Genomic DNA, 22,632 nt, shown 5'->3' on the forward strand with positions numbered 1-22,632 from the left:
CCGACACTAGCTAGGAGAGGAGCCGAGGTGGAGCAAAAAGAGCAGAAGAACAAGCCCCGAAGACAGTCCTAGAGGCCTACGAGGCAAGGAAAGAGTAGAGAGAGGAGAGGGTCTGGGGAGCGCGAGGCCTGCTTTCGGCTTCGCCCCCGGAACCAAGGGCATTTGTGCATTCTAAGGCGAGGAGCATCCCCAGTCCGGGCCGCCGCGCCCGCCCGCTCCCTCGCTCGCCCGCCCGCTCCCTCGCTCGCCCGCCCGCTCCCTCGCTCGCCCGCCCGCTCCCTCGCTCGCCCGCCCGCTCCCTCGCTCGCCCGCCCGCTCCCTCGCTCGCCCGCCCGCTCCCTCGCTCGCCCGCCCGCTCCCTCGCTCGCGCCCGCCCGCTGGGGCCGGTCCAGCGAGTGGGCGGGACGCACGCGCCGGCGCGCCACGTGACCCCAACCGCCCGCGCTCACGTGACCCCTGGCCCTGTCGCCTAGCTCCCCCGGCAGGCTTAGGGGCAGGACACGTGCGGCCGCGAGGGGTCGATTCGCTTGGCCCCGCCCCGCCCCACTGCCTCCGCTGGCAGACCCCGAGCCCGCCGGAACCCCCGCCGCTGCCCAGAGCGACTGCACCGACCCCCTCCCCCGACCCCCCGGCGCCGGCTGTGATGGACCGGCCCGAGAAGATGCCCCAGACCGCGCCGCAGCCTCCCGAGCTGAGGTAGCCTGCCGCCCGCCCCCCCGCCCCCGGCTGCGGGGGCGCAGCCCCCGCCCCCCACCTGCTCACCCGCCTTCCGCCCCCTCCGCCCCCCACCTGCTCACCCGCCTTCCGCCCCCTCCACCCCCACCTGCTCACCCGCCTTCCGCCCCCCTCCGCCCCCCTCCGCCTGTTCACGTTACCTGCCTTCCGCCCCCCCACCTGTTCACTTACCCGGCCCCCGCCCCCCCCACCAACCTGTTTACCTTGCAGCCTTCCCACCTGCCTGCCCCCCCAACTGCCCCCCCACCTGCGCTCCTAGCTGGCCCCCACCAGCTCACCAGCGTGCCCCTACCTGCCCCCCACCTGCTTACCTAACTGTCCCGCTCCCTGCTCATCTACCTGCACCTAACTGTCCCTCACCTGTTCCCCGCCTGCCTCCGAATTGCCCCCTAACTGCCCAAAGCTGCCCCTTTACCACCCTCCGAGCACCTGCCCACCTCTCCACTCTCCGCTGCTGGCCCAGGACGCCCGAGCTGTGAGCCCTTACTACCCTGGTGCTGTAGACAAGGATCCCTTTCCTAGCTGAACTCCAAACTTTCTGCCCTGCCAAATTCTGGGGTGGCATCCTCTTCCTCCCCTTGCCACCTCAGCTGGGCTTTGTCATCAACTCTGGGAGCTCCTTCGAGCTTCATAGTCACCCTGCAAAGTAGGTACCGATGATAAAATAGAGGGCTGGAATTCCAATTTAGGACTTGCTGTCTCTGAGGCCAACACTTCATCCATACTTTAGATTGAACAAGCACCAAAACATAGAGAAAAGGTGCTGGATCCAGAGTCAAAGAATCTGGGTACAGACTTCGACTCTACCCACATTCTGTAGCATCTCTGAGAAGCTGCCTAACCTTTCTGGGCCACCTTTTCTTCATTCGAATGATAAAAGGGTTGGAGGACTCTGATGTCTTAATTTATGATCGTGAATGCTCTCCAAAGATCCCTTTGAAGCCAGTGCCCCTTGAGAAGAAATAATTTTCACTACCTTTTAGCCACCCCAGTTTGCAATTGAATTGAGAAGGCTGAGAGAGCCCTATTCAAATTAAGGGAAACTTGTTTGCTCTACAGAGAATGTGATAGCCTACCCTTTCTAAAAATATGCAGAAGTGATTTTCAAATAAATCAACCTCCAGCTGCTTTCTTTGGGGAGATGGAAGGAATGACAATAGAATGTAGAGTCTTGTGGAAATAGCCTTCTTTAAACATCTACACACCAACTTTGCCTGCTCCTACCCTACTGAAAAGTTAGCTACATGGAATCAATCTGTAAACATTGGTTAGGTGCCTACTCTGGCCCAGAGACTGTACTAAGCTCTGGGGATACAAGAAAGAGAACATATTCCCTGCTCTCCAGGAACTTACAGTCTTGGGCTAAGAAAGGGAGGAGGAGTTGGAGAAGGCTTTCCTGTAAAAGTGGGATTTTAATGAAAGACTTCAAGGGAAGGGGTAGTGAATAGAGCACCGGCCCTTGAATCACAAAGACCTGAGTTCAAATTCGACTTCAGACACTTATTATTTACTTAGTTGTGTGACCTTGGGCAAGTCCCTTAACCCTCCCCCCTTGCTTTGCAAAAACAAACAAAAATGACTTCTAGGGAAACCAGCCAAGGACAGGAATCATCAGAGAAAGGATCTTTTCAGGAGAGGAGAGGAGTCAGAGAATGTCCAGAGCTTAGACTCAGGTGTAAGAAAGAAGACTGGAAAGGTAGGAAGGGACAGATTAAGAGGGTTTTAGAATGCTAAAAAAGAACATTTTGCATTTTATTCTAGGCAATAGGAATCCCCTGGAGTTTATGGGGATGGGGACTTGGACCTGCATTTGAGGAAAATAACTATCGGGCTTGAATGCAGGATGGATTAGAGTGAGGAGAGCCCCACCTGTAGGCCATTATAGTTATCCCAGGCTTACACTAGGATGGTGGCAATACCAGAAGAGAGAGGGTGGCATATTTGACAAGTGTTGGCAGGGATGTCACCCCCTACAGTAGTAGGGAAGGTTAGGAACAGGGAGGGTTTCAGAGAAAAGAATGTTTTCTGTACTGAACAAGGTGGTTCAAGGCATCTTCTGGACAATCCATTCCAGATGTCTGAATGATAGTTGGAGAAGCAAGATTGGAGATTGGGGCAGAAAAGGCAACCTTGAGAATCAGCAGCAGAGAGACAAATGGTCATTAAATTCATGGGATCTGCTGAGATCATCAAGTAAAGTGACATTAGAGGTAAACAGAAGACAGAGTTGGTACAGGCCTGGAATTCAAACTCAGGTCACAAAGGCCAACATCTACATTTTAGATGGAGAGACCTCCAAGAGATGGGGAAAGGACAGCACATCAACTAATCCCATAGTTGAAAGAGAAAGAGCCTCAGAGGAAGGAAGTTTGTGTTCATAGTTACATAGATATCAAGTAACAGAACTAGGATTACAATCCAGAATCTCTTCTCTGGTGTCCCACATGATTCCAGCTGTGGATAGGCTTATTGTCTGTTATCCAGGGACCAAACTAAATTTTAGACTATCACCAGCTTGGCTGCGGGGTGCTTAATCTTTTGGCCACAACAGGTCACAAAAATCATCTAATAAGCTATGGAGTGGTTCTAAAGGGAACAGTCATTCATACCATCAAAATCCTCAGTTCTTGAAGGATTGAAGCTACCAGTAATTTCTAGCTGAACTTTCAACTCTTGCTTCTTTCCCATCAACGTTTCCACAGAGTTCTACCCAATAGTGACTTTTACAATAGACAGAGTTAAATTTTTACCTCACCAAACCTCCCTCTCTTTTTTCTTTGGTTGCATAAGATCAACTGCTTCATTTGGGTCTAAGGGCTGAATCCAGCCTTTGAGGTAGCAGTGGCAGCAGTTGAAACAGGATGCAGTTTATAGGCATCAAGAGAAGTAGTCTGTTCTCACCTTGGCCCTTCAACTCCCTGCAGTCTCACAATTTCTTGCTCACCATCCAAATGCCACTGATGCTAATTTTCAGACCCGGCAAAGTGGATAATAAAGACAGCAATTGGAAGTCTCTCAAAGAGTTACAGAAGCATCTATTTTGCTACTGCTTAAACGAAATAAGATTGTCTTTTCTCTCCAACCCTTTTGCTTTTTTTTTATAAAGAGTCATAAAGTAGCTTTCCAATTATGTTGCTTGAAAATCATTTTTTTAGCCACCACAGGATACAACCTTAACATAGCAAATGCGTCTAATCCATGTTAAAAAGACTGCTTAGGATTGCTGTTTTTAAACTTCTGTTGACCTGTACCACCTAGGAGTGGGAACTCTTTCTGAACTAGTAAATTGAAGTCTTTTTTTTCTGCTTCACTGCTGCGTTAAAACAGGTATCCTTTGCCTATCAGAATTCTTACCCTCAGGACTTTATGAACTGAATCAAAGTCACTTCTGTGGTATTTGAGTATCCTGTTCCACCACTTGTCATTTAAAGCAGCATATAAATGGGAAGAGCTTGGAATTTTGTATTAGCAGACCTCAGATTGAATCTCAGCTCTGCCACTTGCTAGTTATGAGATTATGAGCTAGTCACTTGAATCCCTTTGAGCCTCAGTTTTCCAGTCTGTGAAGTGAGAGTATTGTCTTATTCTTTCTAGCTCTAATTCTTAAGATTTTGTATCCCCTCACTAGAACATACCCGGTTTTTTGCCACCCCCCCCATCTTCCATACCCCCCATATGTTAAAAGTAAAGTCCAGCAGCTAATTCCCTTCAGCAGATGGGCATTTTGATAGGTTCAGCAGCTAATCATTTTAATTTGGGGGCAGTCATTAAAATGACTAAGTGGGGAACAGTTTGTTCAGTATACTGCATCATTTTGCCTCCAGAGATAGGCATTGCATGGTTGATCTGTGTATTTAGATGAACCTCCACTGCCAAAGCAAGATCTGGCATTTCAGTCCCTGTAGTTTTACCAAAGTAGAAGGCAAGTTCCATGGACATTGGCTTCCATTTGTATCCACATTAACTGATATTTCACAGAGGGTGCCCAATTGATTATCTTCTCCCCTTGGTAACAGACTATAAGCAATTTGCTCAAGGTTGAAGTGATGGGGTGGGGTGTTAGTGAGGAGGATCTAAAACAAAGCACCAAATTACTCAAGATTCCACACAAATATAGCCTTTGCTCACTGACCACAAATTTTGACAAGTTCTATCAGTTGTGATACAGACCAGATGAAGAGCTACTGACTGCAGGGTGAGGAAATTCTTGACATCTTTCAGAGACCAGAAACTAAATTCTAGAGGATTTCCTATCTGGATGGGGGGGCAGTACCCACCCTTCTTGATAAATTGATGTGTGAAGAAGTAGCAGAACAATATAGCCAACACCTATTAAGGGCTTAGGGCCATCTTAACCTTTTTTTGATGTCATAGACCCCTTGCCTGGTCTAAGGAAGTCTACAGACTGTTTCTCAGAATGTTTTGAATGTTTTAAAATGCATACAATAAAATGTATAGCATTAGGAAAGAAGCCCATCATTGAAATGGAGTTATTTCGTTAAGATCTTCTCAGGTTAAGAGCTCCTATCTTAATATATGCAGAGCACTGAACTTTGGAGGAGCTGAAATAACTGTCCCTGCTTTTGAGCTAAGTCTAATGGTGGGATATGATTCATAAAGAGTTCATTAAGAATGATAACTTGAGGAGGAGGTAACACCTAAGGAAAGAGGAAAAATTCCTGTGAAAAAGATAAGGTGACCTAGCTTTTTTATTAAGACATTTGGGTGTTGTTGGCAGAAAAGTTGAGGTAATCTGAGACTGAGCAAACATGGTTTATATACCTATACTTGGACAATTTGGCCATCTAGAGGGGAAATGATGTTAGGAAAAGAAGTCATTGCCAGACTCTCTGCTACAAGGTCACCCTGTTGAACTTTTCAGTGTTTTGGGTTTGTGATTGACTTTGAGGACAGCAGGGCCTAGACTGCTTGGATGGTATCATGGAAGGAGCTCTTGCTCTGCCACTAATGCAGCCATGGACAAGTGACTTCCTCCATCTGCTTCAGCGTCTTCCTGTCTGATGAAGAAATGGTGTCACGTGAGCTTCAAAGTCCCTTCCAGCCTTAACATTTCATGGTTACAATAACACCTTTAATTTTTGCTTAAAAGAGTATTTAGAAACTGACTGCATTTAAGATTCAGTATTTTTTTTTTTAAATATATAGGAGCCAGCTTTCCTCCCCTGCTCTCCCGGGAGCTCAGGTTTTATAATGAAACATGATGGGAGAGGGGTGTTTTCATTACTAGTAATGTGCTTTATTACCAACATTGAGCATGGCTGCTTTGTTGAATGAAGGCTGCTTTTATTATGTGCTAATTATTTGTTTGAAGAGATATTAAGGAAGGTGTTTGAGCAGTTTTCTGAATGACCCCAATCACTCCACCTCTTTAGTCCCTTTAGCACTTAATCAGCTTTCCCTGTATTGATTTGCCCTTATGGATATGTTACTTTGCACATCTTCATTAGTTATTTCCTGTCCATATCTTAACTAGATCTGAAGTTCCTTATCACATAGAGCTTGGCTAGATCTAGTGCCTAGTGTGGGCCTCCACCAGAACAGAGTGCTGCATTATTGACTAGCTTGACTTTTATCTGTATGTCCTTTTGTCCATTTCAGAAATGAAAAGCCTTTACCATCGTCTCTGAAGACTCTTCTGGTTTTCACAACTTTAATGATCCTCTTACCTGTTGGATTATATTTTTCTTCCAAGTCTTATTTGTTTGAAGGTAATTCTAAATCTAGAAAAGCAGATTTTTAAAAAATTGTTCCATTTTAACTTGTTTACTTAGTTTTATGACCTATTTGATACTTAACTAAATGCTCTTAATTTGATTTCTTGAAGTTTCTTTGTTCTCTCAAAAGTTACATTGCTCTTAGTCCCTCCCAGAAAAGCCATTTTTTTGGTTGTTTGCTTCATTTGGAGCTTGACATCTTATTTATTGATCTTTTTCTGTGAAATGGCTTAGTTTAATCTTGGAAGTTGACTTTAGTGTCTCACTGGGATTTGGAACTGCCATAGGAAAAGGAACTGAAGAACACACCTTTTACAGACATTGGAAAAGAGGAGATGCAGTTTTTTAAAAATTATATAAATATTTTATTTGTTTTTAATTATATGCAATAGTAGTTTCTACCTATCTTTTTGGGTAAGATTTTGAATTTTACAGCCCCCCCAGAAGACAATCTGATAATCTTTACATTGTTTTCATCCTATGCATTGATCAAAACTGAATGTGTTGAGAGGAAAAACATAGCCTTGAGGAAAAAATAAAATATTAGAGATAGCAAAATTAGGGAGTACAGAAGACAGCTTTTTTTTTTTTTAAATTGAAGGTCTTTGTTTAAACTCCACAATTCTTTCTCTGGATACAGACGGTATTTTCCATCAAGGAGACCTTAAAAATTGGAGGAGATGAAGTTTTAGAGAAAATTATCATTGGAGTTCTCCAGAATAATTGACTTGTCCCAAGTACTTCACAGAACCAAGGACTAACTCCTCTTCCCCCTACCAGGGAGCTACCTCCATAAGTAATAGAGTCAGGGGGGTGCGTTTGGTTGGTTTTTGGTCCATTTTGGTCTAAAGTAAAATGTGTGTGGTTCTTCCCTTATAGGTGCCTTGGGGATGTCCACCCAAGACAGTTACTTCTATGCAGCTATTGTTGCTGTGGTCGCTGTTCATGTGATATTGGCGCTCTTTATCTACTTTGCTTGGAATGAAGGCTCACGCCAGTGGCGGGAAGGCAAGCAAGACTGAAGGGACCTTTTGTTAATGAATAGAATAAGGAAATAGGTACAGAGTATGTTTATGATTAAGCTAAAATGAAGAGAGTTGCTCAAGGCTCTCCAATGAGTTATGTTCCTCGTAGTTCAGTAGTGTGTGAAACGATTGTCACTTCTTTAATCTCATACTATTTACAAAATTAAAAGTTAGAAAGTCCAACTAGTGAAAATCAATAGGGAAAGAGTTTTCTCTTTTACAACAAAATATATATTTTGCAATATTTTCTTGTATTACTTGCACAATAGTTCACGACACTTGCAGATTTTAATCAAAATTAAATTGTATTTTTCACTGGAAATGAGTAAAAACTGTTCAGGCCACAAAATTGGTTTTTTTTGTTGTTGTTTTCCTTTCATGTAGTAAGTGCTCTTGTTTTAGACACTGACATTAATCTTTCACTGAGATGTTGCACATAAAGATTTATTCCATAGTCAGTGTGAATTTTTCAGTACATTATTTTGGGTGAAAATGAATAAATCACAAGCATTTATATGAAAACGGCTTTGGGTTTTAGAAGGATGCATATGCTAAAGCAAGGTCTTGTTTCTCTAGTAAATTAGCTACACTAAATTTCAACAATAACTTGTCTTAATTTAAAATAATTCCCTAACTTGTATAGGCACCATCTAGCAAATAAAACATTCCTGTTATCCCGAGGCCCAGTGATTTTAGTTACCCAAGAAGTCCGGCCCTTTGAATGACCACTGTTACTTAGGGCTTGTCAATGAGAACAGTGTTTCATTCAGTAACAAATATTGTAGGGTACCTGCTGAGTCATATGTGGTTCTTTCTGGGCCTACAAAAATTTTAAAATGATATTGTTTTTGTTTGGAGGTGGGGAGCACAGATAATAGCCCTGAGATTAATTAAGATGCCTTGAACTAGCATTCTATCCAACCATTTGAAGCTATCAATGCTCAGTTTGTGGCCATTTCCTAATTTTAGAGAAATCCGTGATCCAAGCAAATGAGAATTTCACCCAATTCTGACTTCTTCTGGTGGGAATTTACATTGGTCTGTATTTTAAGTAGGTCTCACTCTGGATCTTTTACTAGAAATCAGTTTTCAGTATCAGAGCTTTTTTGTTGTGAAAGTTCTGAGATAGAGGCATAGTCATAACTTGCCTTTATTCTGGGTGTTTCCATAGGGAATTTTAAGTGCTTTTGAATAGGAAAAGGAGACATGGTTATAGGTAAAAACCAGGTGAAGGGATGGAAGTTGATCTGATTGAGGAGTAGCACATGGTAAGGGTTTATTTAAGCAGGATCTATTTAGGAATTTATTGAACCATATTCTTGCCCTTCAGTGCAGTATGTCCTTATCAGGATTCCTGCAGAGGTTTCTTTTTAGGCCTAGACTTGATAGATAGTTTTCTCTGGAAGAGTCTTTGATATCAATTCATCTTAACTGGAACTCTTTCTTATTGCCTACTAAGCTGAACAATTTCGTTTTACATCATTTCTAGTTTTTTCTTGTTCTTCCTTTTTCTATTTCTAAAATAAGTTTCCAGTGTAAGGCTCTAGTATCCTCTGCAATTTGTCAGTATTCATGTAGGATGTGGAATCTCCACTATTCATCATATGTTTATATAAGTAGCTAAAAAGAAACAAGTCACTACTGTTAGAATGAGGTCCTGAAAATTGATATCGAATGAGCAAAATTGTCTTTTTTCCCCCAATCAACTCTTTCCCCAATGATGGAGCCTCCTACTGTATGAGCTCTTGTACTTTCTAGATGGTCAATAAAACTATTTTGGAAGGGCTTCACTGAAAGGTTCCTCTTGCCCAATCTATGTACCTCATGTACAACATCTTAAAAAAGTCTTTCCCTTGCAAATATTTAAAAATTTTTTTAATGCAGATCATAGGAAAGAGCTGATAGTAGAAAACTATCCATTATGGACCCTCTCTCTGTATTTGACCCTGATCAATGTTGCTCACTCACCTACTACTCTCCACCTCCCTCCCCTGAATGTCCCCATTATGCAGAAAATAAAAAAAAAATCCACTTTTGCTGTTGGATACCTGTCTTCTCATTAGCTGTTTAATTGAATACCATTTTACTTTCGATATTAGACTTCAGTAATTGGCTTTGGCATTAAGGGAGCTAACCATGCCCTCCTCCCACACAACCCCCAGAGAGGTGGCTCCTCCAGAGTAGGAATTAAGTTCCTAGTCCCCAGCACCAGCACAACACCTGCTCTGTTGGCTCTTATTAAATGATACTTGATTTAATGGCACAAGAGACATTAGGCCAGTTGCTCAAAGCCCCTTAGGAGCAAAAGTGCCAGACAGCAGTTGGATGACTCCAAATTTGGCACCAGGGCCCAAATCCAGTGACTACTAGTCTTTGAAATAGAAAGTTTTCATGGGGTGGCTAGGTGGTGCAGTGGATAGAGCACCAGCCCTGGAGTCAGGAGGACCTGAGTTCAAATTCGGCCTCAGACACTTGATAATGACCTAGCTGTGTGGCCTTGGGCAAGCCACTTAACCCCATTGCCTTGCAAAAACTTTAAAAAAAGAAAAGAAAGTTTTCATCTTCAAACAAATCTGGCCATTGTCTTCTTACAAGTCTGTGGTATTTTTCTTCAACTAACTTTGTCTAGTTAGCAAAAGTAGAGTGGCTGCCAAGCAGACTTGCAGTGAAGCAGCAGAGATCAGGGTGTGGCCAGGGAGGGGAGGGGGAACTTCAAAGCAAAGGTAAAGAAAGCGCCATTTGGGGAACAGTCACTTTCCGTGTAAGTGCTTCCTCTATGGTCATTCTTCCCATTTGACAGATGGAGGAACGTGGCACACAACTTCAATGTCTGGCCTTAGATCAGCAGTAGAGCTTGGGATACACTCCTAACTCAGTAGACCACCCCATTTAGAATCTCTGGTTATCATCTGCTTTTCCCATAGCATGGTAGAAATGAACCATATGTTTGCTGGAGGGCCACTTCCAAGTGAAATAGTTTCCAGGACTGTATATTTATTACTTTTAAAAGGTAGTTACAAATAATTTATGGTATCTTTTCATGAAAGCAGCCTATAATACCTCTGCTTTGCAACAAGTTCTGGCAACACTTTTATTAGGGTTTTTGGGTTATCTGAGTATTTGAAAGCAATACTGCATTTCTTTTTTTTTCTTTTTTCTTTTTTTTTAAGGTTTTTGCAAGGCAAATGGGGTTAAATTGCTTGCCCAAGTCCTCACAGCTAGGTCATTATCAAGTGTCTGAGACCGGATTTGAACCCAGGTACTCCTGACTCCAGGGCCGGTGTTTTATCCACTGCACCACCTAGCCGCCCCAATATTGCATTTCTTGGAAGATGTTCTAATATTGGTCTTATCTCAGTTGTTCCAAATTCACCTCTACCAGTGAACTAGTTTTGAAATCAATCTTGATGCTATATGCTGGAAGAATTAAAAAAATACCTTCCTCCCTCCACCCAAATCAAATTCAAACCATTTTAATTGCTCTATAATCCAGGTCCACATCAGATGAATATACTGAATAATAATGTTAGATGAAATTTTTGGGGAGTGCGAATAGTTTGTCCCAAATGACTGCTATTTTTAAAAATAAGTTTAAAACAGTAATAATGGAAGGAAAGGGGATGATTTTAGTCTTTAAACTGTGAATGACTATTAGCTCTTCAAATGAATTTTTTCTAATGACTTTCTGAATGGAGTTTGTAATAGTCTAGTCTTCTAGTTTGTACCAGTTTGCTACTGTGGTCATTAGAAGTCTCTACATGTAATCCAAAAGTATTGTGATTCAATAAATATTTGTAGTCTTATTAGTATTCCTTCCTGTTCTTTTATTTTCTGGAGAAAATGAACAGAACTATGAGGAATAATTATAAGGTAAGTGTAGATTTTTAAGAAAGCATTTTGGTGTGTTTGACTTGATTGCTGATTGTCGAATAGAGATGGGCAGCCAGTTCCTGGGTGAACTGACTCCCCACTTCATTACCCACAGAGAAGCTGTTCTCTCTTTTCTGTATTTAGTATGCCAAGAAACAGCTATGATTCAAGTGCCTAGGCTACAGTAGGCCAGCACCTACCCCATAAATCCTTATTTCAAATTCAGACTTGAAATCATACATTCAGAGCTGGAAGAAACTTTAGAGGTCCTTCTGTCTAATCCCTTCATCTTGCAGAGGGGAAACTGACTGACATGACATCCAATGTAACCCAGAGCAGGAGCCCAGAAGGGATTGGAACCTGTGTTCCCAGAGGCCATTCCCTAGGGGGCAGGGGGGAGCACTTCATGGTTTCAGGGAAATTTAAAGTTTTGCCAGCTGGTAGTTGCTTAAACTCTTAGGATGGAAAAATAGGAAGAGAAATATTTGGAGGCTGCTTATTTCTGGGAAGGACAATCCTTAAAAACAGAATTCTTCATCCTTTTTGTGTCCTAGAGCCCTTGGATTCTAGGTGATACTTATGGACCACCCTATGTTCTCAGAATGAGGTTTTTAAATGAAAGTAATTCTAAATTTTACTTAGAGGTTAGTGAAAATAGAAACTGTGTTTCCCTTGCTAGTTTGTGGACTTCCTAGTTAAGATATTCTCTCCATCTCCCTTTCTGGGTTCCCCAGGATGTCTTACATAGGAGTCTTCACTCCCAAGAGAATGTAAGCTCTTCGAGGGCAGGGGATTGATTTTGATCTTTGTATCCAAGCATTACTTTGCCAACAGACATTTAGTAAATAAGTGTTGAATAAAATGAGATATGAAGAACTAGATTAGCTCAGACTGTCTGAAGAGCTGTTTGTAATAGATGTATTCAGAAAAGGTTTCCTTTAATACTATACAAAACCTTTTTTAGTTTTCCTTATTTCTTTTTCCTTCCTAAATGAGAAATTGACCAAATCTCAAACCAGCAAAAATCAAATCTGAGAATAGCTTATGAATGAAAAACTGCTTGACAAGTGAAGTTCACTAGATTTTACATATTATAATAATTTAGAATTCTAGAGGACTTGCAAGTTCGCAAAGGTATTACTTTACAAAAGGACCCAATAGGTAATATAAAGATTCTTATCTCTATTTTATAGATGGAGAAACTGAGGAGAGAACCTACAGATTTAGAACTGGAAAGGACTCTAGAGATCATTTAATGTCCTACCTTACAGTCCTTACGAAAACATTTAAAACCTGTAACATTCTCCTTCTCCAATCTTTTTTTTTTAGGTTTTTGCAAGGCAATGGGGTTAAGTGGGTTGCCCAAGGCTATACAACCAGGTAATTATTAAGTGTCTGAGGTCGGATTTGAACTCAGGTACTCCTGATTCCAGTGTCGGTGCTCTATTCACTGAGCCATCTAGTCACCCCAGTCTTTATTTTTTAATGTTTATATTCAGTTATGAATTTTCCCCCCTCTTCCGCTCCCTTCCCCTCTCATTGAAAAGGCAAGAAATATGATAACCATTATACATATGAAGTCATGCAAAACATTTTTTCTGCATTATTGGCAGGGTAGTCTTTTTCTTTTTCTTTTTTTTCTTTTCTTTTTTTTTAAGGTTTTTGCCAGGCAATGGGGTTAAGTGGCTTGCCCAAGGCCACACGGCTAGGTAATTATTAAGTGTCTGAGACCGGATTTGAACCCAGGTACTCTTGACTCCAGGGCTGCACCACCTAGCCGACCCTACAGGGCAGTCTTAAACCTCTTCTCACTTCAGATTTTAGTCCTTTACTTCTAAAATTTACCATCTGTAGCATGCAATTCCTAAGGATCTCGATTATCTGCTTTTCCATACACACAAAGAAGCAAATTAGCAGCAGATCCAGTGAAAATTTGGAGAAGGGACAGTTAAGGGAGGGACCAAGAAGCAAGATGTTCGTAATGGTGACCCTGAGTCATTAAGAAAAGGTTAAGTGATATTTCATCTGTGTTTCCAGAAGGCAGAGGAGTATCATTTTTTTCAGAAAATATCTCCCTTGGTGGATTTCATCTACTCCCATGGGTTCATTTATCCCATTAAGGTAGATAACACCCAGTTCTGTTCATCAGTCCTAATCTCTTCTTTGACCTCCAGCCCTCCATTGATAACTGCCTTGCTGGTTATTACCATCAAGATGTTTCACTGCCTTGTCAAACTGAATGATTCCCAAATCACCTCCTCTAAACCTGCCTGAGTTGAACCAGTCAGATTTCTCTGAACCCTCCCTGGCAGTTGAGTTCAGAACTTGTGAACTCTGCCTTTGCCTTTGCTTCCTCTCCCCCCACCCCCAGCCTTTTGGCTGTCAAGTCTCAATGATTCCAACTTCATGAAATCTCTTGTGTCCAGACACCTCCTGATCACTCTCCCTGCAACCACCTCATCACCTTTGATCAATACAATACAGTACAATACAAGCTACTGAATTATTCTCTTCCCTGACAATATCTTTCAAAATCATTTTCTTAAGGTATAGTCTTACCCTGCTCAAAAACTTTCAGTGGTTCCATATTGCCTATAGAGTAATAAGAGCATTTATAATAGGTGCTAACATGTTAGGTTATAGTTATCATCTCATTTGCTCTTCACAACAACCTTGGGATCTAGGTCTTATTATTGTATCCATTTTTCAGATGAGGAAACTGCAGCAGACAGAAGCTAAGTGACTTGCTTAGTCATACAGTCACTGTCTAAGATTAGATTTGAACTTAGGTCTTCTGACTTCAGGCCTGGGCACTCTACCCACTGTACTTAAATAGCTGTTCAATTTAGATGCTGCTTGCCAGGCTTTACGGTTCTCTGCAATATGGCTCTAATTTACCTTTCCAGATTGCTTTTATATTTACTCTTTTGTACAGCCTGTTGCAGTTGAATTTCTATCTGGATGTCCTTGAGTCAGTCGATTTACTTTCTCTGGTCCTCATTTTCCTCCTCTGGAAAAGAGAGGATTGCACTAGATACCTCTTAGGTCCTTTTGGTGACCCCTATGATCTGTGTAAACTGGAATAAAAACTATATTCTAACCTCAAAATATCATCAGCAGCCTCTGTCATTCTCCCTAACTGGATCATTCTCCCTTATCTTCCCACCTTTCCAGAATCCTCAACTTCTTTCAAAGTTCAGTCCATCTACTTACCTCCCCTGTAAAGCCTTCTTTCATTGACTGCCTCCTCAGAGTTTTCTAGAATGTGTCATCAGCATTTCCTCCTTTGTACCCATCACACACAACCTTGCATTATGACTTATTTCTGTGTGTGTGCTTGCACTTTTGACTCTGTGTGTATATTATGTTAGTGTGTGTGTATTTCATCTTCTCCGCTCCCCTCTTTTTTTGGGGGGGGGGGTTGTGAAGCAATGGTATTAAGTGACTTACCCAAGATCACACAGGTAGGAAGTATCAAGTGCCTGAGGCTGGATTTGAATTCAAGTCCTCCTGACTCTAGAGTTGGTGCTCTTATTGGCTGGGCCACCTAGTTGCCCCTCGTCTCTCCCCTCCTAACCTCCCTCCTTAGGTCTTCAAATCTAGCTTTGTATCTCCAGCACTAGAAAAGTGCTTTGTCCAGAGGAAGCATCTACAGACTATTGGCAAAGTTGAGGAAGTAAACTAAGTGTACCTGCCTGGCAAACTCCCTTCTTTGGAACTCCTCCTTAACTTACAGCCCTGGAGAAATTAGATGTTATTGTAAAACACTTAAGGTGATATACAATATCTGAATTTCCATCAGTTCTCTATCCCTTTAATACTTGATTGAAAGGCTCTTAAATAGATACCCATTTGTTTATTTGACAATTTGGGATTGAAATTAAATTATGTTGTTTTCTTTTCCTTTTTAGAGCCACCAACTCTAGTTGATGCAGGGAGAAACCTGTTTTTAATGAATGCTCCATTGAAAATCCAGTTCAATATAAGGAGGCTATTTCCATATCCCAGATAGTCCTTGTATAAACACTACTTTGCTAATGTGAAGACAGTAAATTCGTTGAGCAAGGAAGGCAGTCCAGGCATTCCCCAGCACCTCTCTCCCTTTCTATTCCTAGCTATGGAACTCTAAGAAATGAAAAAGAATATAGGGACTCAAAAGTGCCCCAGATTTGCCCACCTTACATGCTACTCAGTAAATTTTATTGGTTGATGAATTGATCTATGGATCTTTTATTCACTTTTGAACCTAAAACCTTCAGTGACCTTCATCTTTGGAGTAAAACCTCATTTAACTGGTACTTCCAAAATTAGGCCAAAATATATTTAAATGGAGTTTTGCTTTTTGCCACTTTCCCTGTACCTTAAAAAGTATAAGAGAACCAGGGCTTTGTCATTTGCTTTCTATAATGGAAAGGCCCAACTTGTCTTAGGCATGTGGAGTGGAGATGTGGGTTTGTGAATGGGCTGGGACTAGATGGCGTCGGAGGGCCTTTCTGTCTGGAAATCGACAACCCCCTCCTTTCTCACCCCTCTCAGTCCTTTGACAGTGCAGATAAATGGACTGCCTTTTACATCATAGGCAGTTTTCAGGGCGAGACTGGATGATCACTAGTTGGGGCTGTCAGAGAGGGAATTCCTGCCCAGGAGTAGGTTGGACCAGACAACCTTCAGCTGTTTCCAACTGTACAATTACTTGGAAATCTATTCTTTTTTTAAATATAGTCAGTGTTCTTGTAGTGTATCAAGTATGGTTACAGAGGCTTCTCCATGCTTATGTGTCTCAGGTCCATCACTTCTTAGCTGGGTGACTTTGGAGAATTTGCTCAACCTCTCTGGCCTCAATTTCTTAGATGCCCTAGAAGATCCCTTTCAATCAGATTGCTTTCCTCCTTTCTCCTAGATGAGATGATTGATAATTGAGGTATGAAAAGGTCATTTTAATTGGGAGTAGAGGTAGATAATGGTGAAGTTTGGAGTGCTAGGAGAAGCAAGTCTGGGTGAATTGTCGAACTGAATATTTTTTTAATTTTGGAGTTGATTGGTGTTCCTCTTTATTAATAAGCCCATTGAATTTATTTTCTTCCTTCCTGGGTCATATGAATAGCTAACAGGCCAGGCTTGCTGAATAGAGGGTATCTGGTTTATGTTAACTGTGAATTGATCTGACTAAGGAAGTTTAATCAATACTTTATATAATTAGCATAAAGTTAGATGATCAAATGAAGTTTGGGGATCATTCAACCAGAAGAGATCTTAGAGATATTGTCTAACTCAATACTGTGCATTTTTCAGCTGAGGAAGCAGAGACTTGACCAAGGTCACACAGTTACTTCGTAGAAGGGGCTGGCTTCCTGGGGCCCAGAACTGACTTTTTCTCTTTGGCAACCCTGCTTCTCCTTCTATTATAACTGTACTCAGTAGAACTTTTACTAATATCTGACACATTTTTCAAAATATCCTGTCAGTGGGGTGGCTAGGTGGCACAGTGGATAGAACACCGGCCCTGGAGTCAGGAGTCCCTGAGTTCAAATCCAACCTCAGACACTTAATAATTACATAGTTGTGTGGCCTTGGGCAAGCCACTTAACCTCATTGCCTTGCAAAACCCCCAGACCCCTAAAAAGTATCCTGTTAATGACTTTAAAGCTCTGGCTGTTATGGATCAAAAGAAATACTTTGTTAATTTTAGACAAGCCATGGAGTGGCTTTGCCCGTCACCGTAGGTACAATCTCTCCTGGGACTATGGGCATTTTAATCAAGCTGGTAGTGGCAGATCAGGAGCTCACAACCTTGTAGCCTTTTCCTCAATCATACTTAGCTGTGGAAGAAAGTAGATTGCTGCTTTTCAGATCCCACAAGCCCCATATCCTCTGCATTTGAGGTGAATGAAAATTAGCTCAGGTTTCTATAGCACCGAGGCTTACAAATTGTCTTCCTTATAGCAGCACTATGAGGATAGGTTCAGAGGCTGTAGATGACTTGCCCAAGGTCAAACAATAAATCAGGGAGATAGGATTTGAATCTGGGCCTTTTGACTCTACATCCTGCTGTTCATTCTCTACCAGTTCTAATTGTCAGAAGCCCAGGACCTCTTGTCAGTTTATTTAAGTGTCTCAGCTTCTCCCTGCTCTCACCTCATCTCACCTTTTTCCTTCAAAGGATGAGGGTATACTCTGAGTTCAGGCCAGATACCCTCTGCCAAAAAGTGACCAGTTTTCAATCAATCACGTTTTCCAAACTTGGCAGATTTCATTAATATTTGGCATTGTACAAGTATCAAAATGACTGTCATTTATATAATCCATTGCTGTTTACCAAGCATTTCCTTCACACCAAGCCTACATGGTTGCTAAATGAGTTTAGTATGAAAATAGATGCTTGTTTTGTTACTTTGCAATGACCCTTATGAACAAGTAGCTGGAGTTTATTAAATCCCAGCCTAATGGAGGTTTTGACAAAGAAAGCTTTTAAGCAATTATACAGCAGTGATTTGTAAACAGATCATAGAATCATAGAACTTTTAAGCTGAAAGCAAACTTGGAGCCTATCAAAGCCAACTCCCTCATTGTACAGAGGAAGCAAGTGAGGCTAGAGAGAAGTAAGTGAAGCAGTAAGACACAGTCAGACACTAGCTGTATAACTCTTTACAAGCCCCTTAATCGTGTCTGCCTCAGTTTTCTTATCTGTATAATGAGCTAGAGAAGGAAATGACAAACCACTCCAGTTTCTTTGCCAAGAAAATCCCAAACAGAATCATGAAGAGTCACACATCTGAAAAACAGCTGAAGTCCTAACCATAAATTAGGAGCAGAATAAAGACTGGAAGTCAGGTGTCAGGGTGTTAAGCCTTTAATGATGAGTGTATATGTCTGTTTACCTATATGTCTATATTGATATCATTTAAAATATGGTTTAGCTAAGTATGAACAAAGAATATTTTGTAGAAATGAGAATTATCCTATTTACTAGATGCTCTCTTATTGCTGTTATAAAAGTACAGAAAACAAAACAAAATCACAGCATCTCAAAGGTAGATGAGAACAGAAACACCCCGACATTCCCAACAAGTGGTCCTCCAGTCTCTACTTACCAGCTTCCAGTGAGAGGGAACCCATATTATTTCTTCTTAGAAAGCTTTTGCATTACAACAAGGCTCTTTGCCCTCATGAACTCTGTTTTGGGGCCAAACAGAAGAGCCTAAATTCTGTTTCAAATGGGACCACCACGTTCCCCCGAGTCTTTTCTTCTTTAGGCTTAATTTCGCCAATTCCTTCAGTCAGTATTCATATGATATGGTCTTTAATCCTCTTCTCATCCTGGTTACCCTTTGTTGGACAAACTCTAACTTGTCCACACCTTTCCTAAAACAGGACACCTGCACTTGAATGCAGGATTCCAGATGTACCTTACTTCGGGGCCACGGCTGTAAAAGAGGCCATCACCTCACTTGTTCTGTATTCCATGCCTTTATCATCCTAGTTGAAGATTCCTTTGGCTTTTTTGCCTGCCATATTGAACTGGCCAGTAATATTGAACTCATACTCTGTGTCTTCCTGCTAGCCTTCTATACCCTCTTAGGTCTGCCTATTATCGCCTCCTCAACAACAAACTCCCCCAACTAGAAGTTAAATAAAGACCTCGGCATGATGCCACAAAGGCCTAGTCTCACATATATTTAGGAACCTAGGCAACAGGGTAATGTAGCTAGCAAATGGCACTGGAAAAAAAAAAGACCAAATTTGGCATCAGAAGACCTAGGTTAAAATCCCGACTTTCCCACTACTCATGGGACCTCAGGCAGTTTAACAGATTTATTAAGCAAAAGTTATATGTGCAAAAGCATTGTGTTCTAGGGCAGACTTTCTTTTGGGCTACCTATGTTTTTTGCCAGTTTCAGGAACTGAAGAAACTCCTCCTAGGAATAGCTTAGAATTGTAGTATCACTAAGGCATCAAGATATTAAGTGACTTGTTCAAAGTCATCCAGTCAGTATTTGTCAGATAGGAGACCTGGGATGAGCTGCTGGTAAAAATGGCAACAAAACCCAAAGATATTGGTTGTTCATGATTTTAGATTCTCAGCTCCTCAACCTTTTCTTTTTTTCTTTTCTTTTTTTTTGTTTTTTTAGGTTTTTGCAAGGCAAATGGGGTTAAGTGGCTTGCCCAAGGCCACACAGCTAGGTAATTATTAAGTGTCTGAGACCGGATTTGAACCCAGGTACTCCTGACTCCAGGGCCAGTGCTTTATCCACTACGCCACCTAGCCACCCAGCCAGCCCTGTTCCTCAACCTTTTAAACCAGCCTTGAAATTTTGAAGAATGCCATCAGATGTTTAGGGAACAAATCACAAAACTAATCATAATTCCAATTTCAGTCTCTGGTGTAGGCAGTTTCTAGGAAAGTTTATACTTAGTTGGAATGAGAAAGAAGTCTGTTGGAGAGTGGATATGGAGAGCAGGCATCAAAGGCTTGTGTTTCTCTCAAACATGTACAAATGTAGAGATTTCCCTAAAAGGAATAGCTGGGTTACATCTGGCTATGGCATAAAAGAAAGTAATTCTTGCTGGGGTTATGCCCCTAACAAATTAAAAAAATGACTTGTTTTGTGTCATTGCTTGGATCTGGATATGTTCATCAGCTAGTCATAATTCTGATATCACACAAGAGGTAATGAATCCAGGGCATCCTAACTTAGAGGCCATTGCTCTTTCCACCAATTCATGCTGTCTCTTGGGCAGATTATTGTTTCTTGTGGTTGATCACTTATTTCAGTCCTGTTCAAGTCTTCATGACCTCATTTGGAGTGTTCTTGGCAAAGATGCTGGAGTAGTTTGCTATTCATTCTCCAGTTCATTTTACAGGTAAAGAAATGGAGGCAAACAGGATTTGTCCAAGGTCACAGAACTACTTAGTGTCTGATGCTGGATTTGAATTCAGGTCTTTCCTGACTCCAGGTCCAGTGCTGTATCCACTGTTCCACCTAGCTGAATTTTAAATAAGATGTTAACCTACCTTTAGGGAGCTTACAGCTTGGAAAAGAGATATTATGCAAACATAGACAATGATAATGGGCACAATGTTACATGATAAATGTGGAACGAAACTAAAGCAAAGTTGGCAAAGGATATGATTGTTACTCAATGGGGGGATCCCAGAAGGATACAGGAGATGTAGGAGGTAGCATGAGAGTTGGCTTTTAAAGAATGAGTCCATCTACTCTAAGTGCAGATTGAAACACACTTTTTCCACTTTGCTTTTCTTGCTTTTTTTTTTTTAGTAATGTGGCTAACATGGAAATATCTTTTGCATGACTCCACACATATAATTGATATCATATTGCTTGTCTTCTCAGTGGATGGGAGAGGAGCAGCAGGGAGGGAGAGAATTTGGAGCTCAAAATTTCACAAAATGAATGCCAAAAATAAATAGTTGGAAGGGAAAAAAAAAGAATGAATTTATCAGGAGAAGACAAGTTGTTTTACCTCTCTGAATATCAGTTCCCTCCTTTGTAAAACAAGTGGGTTGGAATTGGGAGATCTCTAAGGTTCTTTCCTGCTCTAAATCTTATGAGCCTATTCCAACTGGCCCAGAAAAGATTTTTGTTCACTGATTCCACTCTCCTTCTGCATGGTTTTGTTTTCCTTTGTGTACAATTCTGGATTAGTGGGTGTAAAAGAGAATAGAGATGAGAAGAATCAAGAAATCATTCATTTAAGGAGTGTATTCAGTATTTACCTTGAAAATTGCTTAAGCGCAGACCACACAACAGATGTAGACAGTAATTCATTACAATGTAAGTCACTCCCAAGTCCTCTTTGGAGGAAAAGCTGTCAGATGATAACAATGGCTTTCATTTTGATAGCACTTTAAGGTTTGCCAAGCACTTTCCATATGTTAGCTCATTTGATCCTCACAGCAACCTTGGAAGATAGGTAGTTGTTATTCCCTTTTTATTGATGAGGAAACATTGAGGGAGGCTAAGAGACTTTCCCAGTATCATATGGCTAGTTAAGTGTCTAAGACAGGATATTAATATATTAATTTAGATCTTTTGGACTCCTAGTCCAAAACTATCCACTATGGCACACTGCCTTTCAATCCCCTTGGCAGTGTATGATTTGGCTGTCTTATTTATATTTGTTTTAAGAATTTTTATTAATATCTTTTGCTTTTATATCACCTGATTTCCCAAAATATCCTGCCATGCCCACAGCCATACTTTATAATAAAAACTAAAAAGAGAAAGAGCATAGTATAACAAAATTAACCAGTGCCTCAACCAAGTCTAGCATTATATATAGTACTCCACACCCATTGTCCCCCATCTCTGAAAAGGAGGGAGGGAGGTCCATTTTCATATCTCTTCTTTGCAGCTAATCTCAATCATCATAATTTCAGAGTATTCAGCTTTGGTTTTGTTGGTTTTCTTTCCATTTGCATTATTGTAGTTGTGAATATTGCTTTCCTAGTTCTGTTCATTTCTTTGCATCTGTTTGCTTAAAGTTTTCCCATGCTCCTTCATACTCAGTGGCCATGTTAAAAAATGTACTCATGTTCTCTTATGATATTCCATTCCAAGAATACAACACAACTTTTTTAGCCTTTTTGAGGCTACTAAGTGGTGCAGTGAGTAGCCTGGAATCTGTGACCTTGGGCAAATTGGTAGCCTCTTGTTACCTCAGTTTTCTGAGCTGTAAAAGGGGCATAATAGGAGTAGCTAGGTGGCGCAGTGGATAGAGCACTGGCCCTGGAGTCAGGAGGACCTCAGTTCAAATTCAACCTTAGACACTTAATAAATTACCTAGCTATGTAACCTTGGGCAAGTCACTTAACCCCATTGCCTTGCAAAAACCAAAAACCAAACCAAACCAAACAAAAAGTGGTGATAATAACAATCTCCCTACCTCCTACCTCCCAGGATTGCTGTGAGGATCAATTGAGATAATATCTGGAAAGTACTTAGCACAGTGATAGTCAATATAGAAATTCCGATTTGTTTCCCCTTACCTTTCCTTTCCAAGGCAATGGTATCGATTTTGTTTCTAGTTTTGGGTTATTACAAAAATTGCACTCATAAAGATTCTGGAGATGGGTTCTTCTCTGGATCATGGGCAAGGAAATTTTAGTCATTTTCTTAACATAAATCCTTTAAAAATTAATATCTATTTAAAAAATTCTGAACTTAAACACGAAAAGAAACCATATTTCCATAAACATAGCAGGACACAAAAAGATCATTATATATATGAAATCATGAATCTCCATT

At 41.2% G+C, this 22,632-nt stretch overlaps 1 protein-coding gene across 3 annotated transcripts in view; it reads left to right on the forward strand.

Annotated features, from left to right (window-relative positions):
- Positions 1-455: 455 nt before the first annotated feature.
- Positions 456-22,632, forward strand: part of VMA21 (vacuolar ATPase assembly factor VMA21) — a 28,120-nt gene continuing 5,943 nt past the window's right edge. Inside the window, exons 1-3 of one of the 3 annotated variants that reach the window (XM_074205612.1) lie at positions 456-696; positions 6,355-6,464; positions 7,350-7,528. In XM_074205612.1, coding sequence (XP_074061713.1) covers positions 644-696; positions 6,355-6,464; positions 7,350-7,492 — 306 coding nt within the window. In that variant the 5' untranslated portion in view covers positions 456-643 and the 3' untranslated portion in view covers positions 7,493-7,528. Of the gene's footprint in view, positions 697-6,354; positions 6,465-7,349; positions 7,862-22,632 lie in introns of those variants that run through there. The other 2 variants (XM_074205610.1, XM_074205611.1) reach the window with 2 other exon arrangements.

Source organism: Macrotis lagotis, chromosome X, assembly GCF_037893015.1.
Source record: "Macrotis lagotis isolate mMagLag1 chromosome X, bilby.v1.9.chrom.fasta, whole genome shotgun sequence".
Lineage (NCBI taxonomy): Eukaryota > Metazoa > Chordata > Mammalia > Peramelemorphia > Peramelidae > Macrotis > Macrotis lagotis.